A 2,047-nucleotide genomic window follows, 5' to 3' on the forward strand; every position below is an offset into this window, starting at 1 on the left:
AGGCATAAGCCACCACACCCAGCTGGGCTAGTTATTTCTCAGTCTCACTCTCTTCATCTGTGAAATGTTCTCACAGGATTGTTCTAAGATTTCTAACCCCAAACCACCCAATATGTTGACACAGCGAGCTTCTGTCTGTAACCTTACATGCACTAAGCCCCCAGGCCTGCTGGGTTGGGCCAGAAACTGGCGCAGTGACGCTCACCCTGCCCACCACCCCTCGGCCTCGCACGGTCTCTAGGGTGCCAGAGAGACTGAATATCCTCCAGTGCCGCTCCCGGAGCTGTACCACGTCACTGTCAAGGTTCTCCAAGCGGATACAGTAGCGCCACTGTGGGTTGTTGAGGAGAGAGTTTGAGAAAATGTAGACCTTGGGCTACCCCACCCAGAATTCTGTGCAGAGCAAAAGGCAACAAAGGCTGACACCAAACTGCACAGGCTCCACCCCCACCTCCAATCTGGCCCCCAAGCACACCTCCTGAGCTCCCCTGCAGCCTGAGGGAGACACTCACCCAGTAGACATGGGAATTCTGGGCTTCCTGGGGGAAAAAACAAAGAATTTAAGTCCCAGAGGGCAAAACCAAGTCTGTTGGGATCAACATCTCTCCAATGCAATAGATGTATTCCAGGAAGTTGCAGACATACCAAGCTGTGAATATCTGTGGGATGAGGATGAAGACTGAACTATGGCCTACAATAGTTGAGTAGCCTGTTGGCAGCTTCCCCTGTGTCCATTCCTGGCCTCCCACCTCATCCTGCCAGATCACCAACAGAGCTGGCTGCCAATGGAAATCAGCTATAGAGTCCTTACCTTTCTCACCACCCTTCTTGCCAGCCCTGCCCCCAATCACGGCTGGCCTGGGCCCCTGTCCTCCTCCCTGTCCTCCCATTGCCCTCCCTTACTGCCTCACCCAGCTCCAGGAAGGCAGGGACAGTATTTTATTTACGTTTGTATCCCCAGGGCCTAGCTTACAGCCAGGCAATGTGTAAACATGTGTAACATAAAAAGTGTAAAGCCTACACTGATTTAAACAAGTATGTGTATGCTTCATAAACATGGCTCCCTTTGAGCCAGAGGGAAGAAGGAAGAGTCAGCATAGAAAACTCCTTCCTGGGGCCTGTGGCTTTCCCTGCTCCAGGTCTTAAGATCAGCCATTGCCAATAGGCTACTCAACCCCACCCAACACATGCATGGCTTGGAAGCAGTACCACAGGGACATAGTTTAAATTTAGACTCCCCCCAAGAGTCACACAGGGGACACCACACAGAATCTGGGCCTACCCCTGTGGGAAGGAGCCCAGGCTGGCCACATACCCTCATGCCCATATAGAAGGGGATGACGGTCACACGGATATTCTCAGTTGTTTCCCGGTGCACATCAGAGAGCTCCAGCCAGGGGTGATTCTTCTCTTGCCAGGCCCGTAGCGTCTCTCGAGCCACAAAAGGGGGTACTGGAGCAAGAGACAATTTGTTAGTCCAGGCCAGAGTCTAGGGTATTGCACCCACATTCCAGGTGCCCCTCCTAGAAAACCCTTCCCAGTGGTGGCCCAGGCAAATAGAATACCCACATATGAAGCCAAAGTACAGGCTGGAAGAAGGCATGGGACTGCTCCCAAGAACACGCCCTGAGGAGGTATTATGATATCATGGGAAAAGAACTGGCCTGGGAGGGAAGAGTCCTGGTTTTCACCCCTTATTCTGCTACTAACAATCCTGAGTTACTTCTCATCACCCCTAAGCCTCAGTTTCCATATCTGTAAGGAAGTAACAAACATCTATCTGACAGGTCTAACGGGAGATTGAAGGGGGTTATGGAAATAGAACTTTGGAATTATTTCAAGGATATTTTATTTGAAGAAAGGGCCCTCCCATTCCAGTTCCTCTCCTTTAAAGAGATTACCTTTTGTCTGGTCATACAGAAGAAATCTTTCAAAGAGCTCATGTTGGATGGGAACCTGATCAGTAGAGGTATAGGGGAGGATGTCTTCATGGCTGACATAGTCCAGACCTGGCATAAAGAGGCAAAGAGACAGTAAAGCTCACACA

At 50.7% G+C, this 2,047-nt stretch overlaps 1 protein-coding gene across 1 annotated transcript; it reads right to left on the reverse strand.

Moving 5' to 3' along the window:
• Positions 1–74: 74 nt before the first annotated feature.
• On the reverse strand, positions 75–2,016 carry LOC103250101 (polymerase delta-interacting protein 2-like; the record flags this gene model as incomplete). The annotated part of the gene is made up of 4 exons (XM_008048694.2): positions 1,902–2,016; positions 1,316–1,452; positions 513–539; positions 75–331 (listed from the first exon to the last, which is right to left on the reverse strand). Coding segments are annotated over exons 1-4 (536 nt in total), but the record flags the coding sequence as incomplete, so codon positions are not given.
• Positions 2,017–2,047: the final 31 nt, after the last annotated feature.

The sequence above is a fragment of the Carlito syrichta genome, unplaced genomic scaffold (genome assembly GCF_000164805.1).
Source record: "Carlito syrichta isolate Samal-C Ts95f unplaced genomic scaffold, Tarsius_syrichta-2.0.1 Scaffold48474, whole genome shotgun sequence".
Lineage (NCBI taxonomy): Eukaryota > Metazoa > Chordata > Mammalia > Primates > Tarsiidae > Carlito > Carlito syrichta.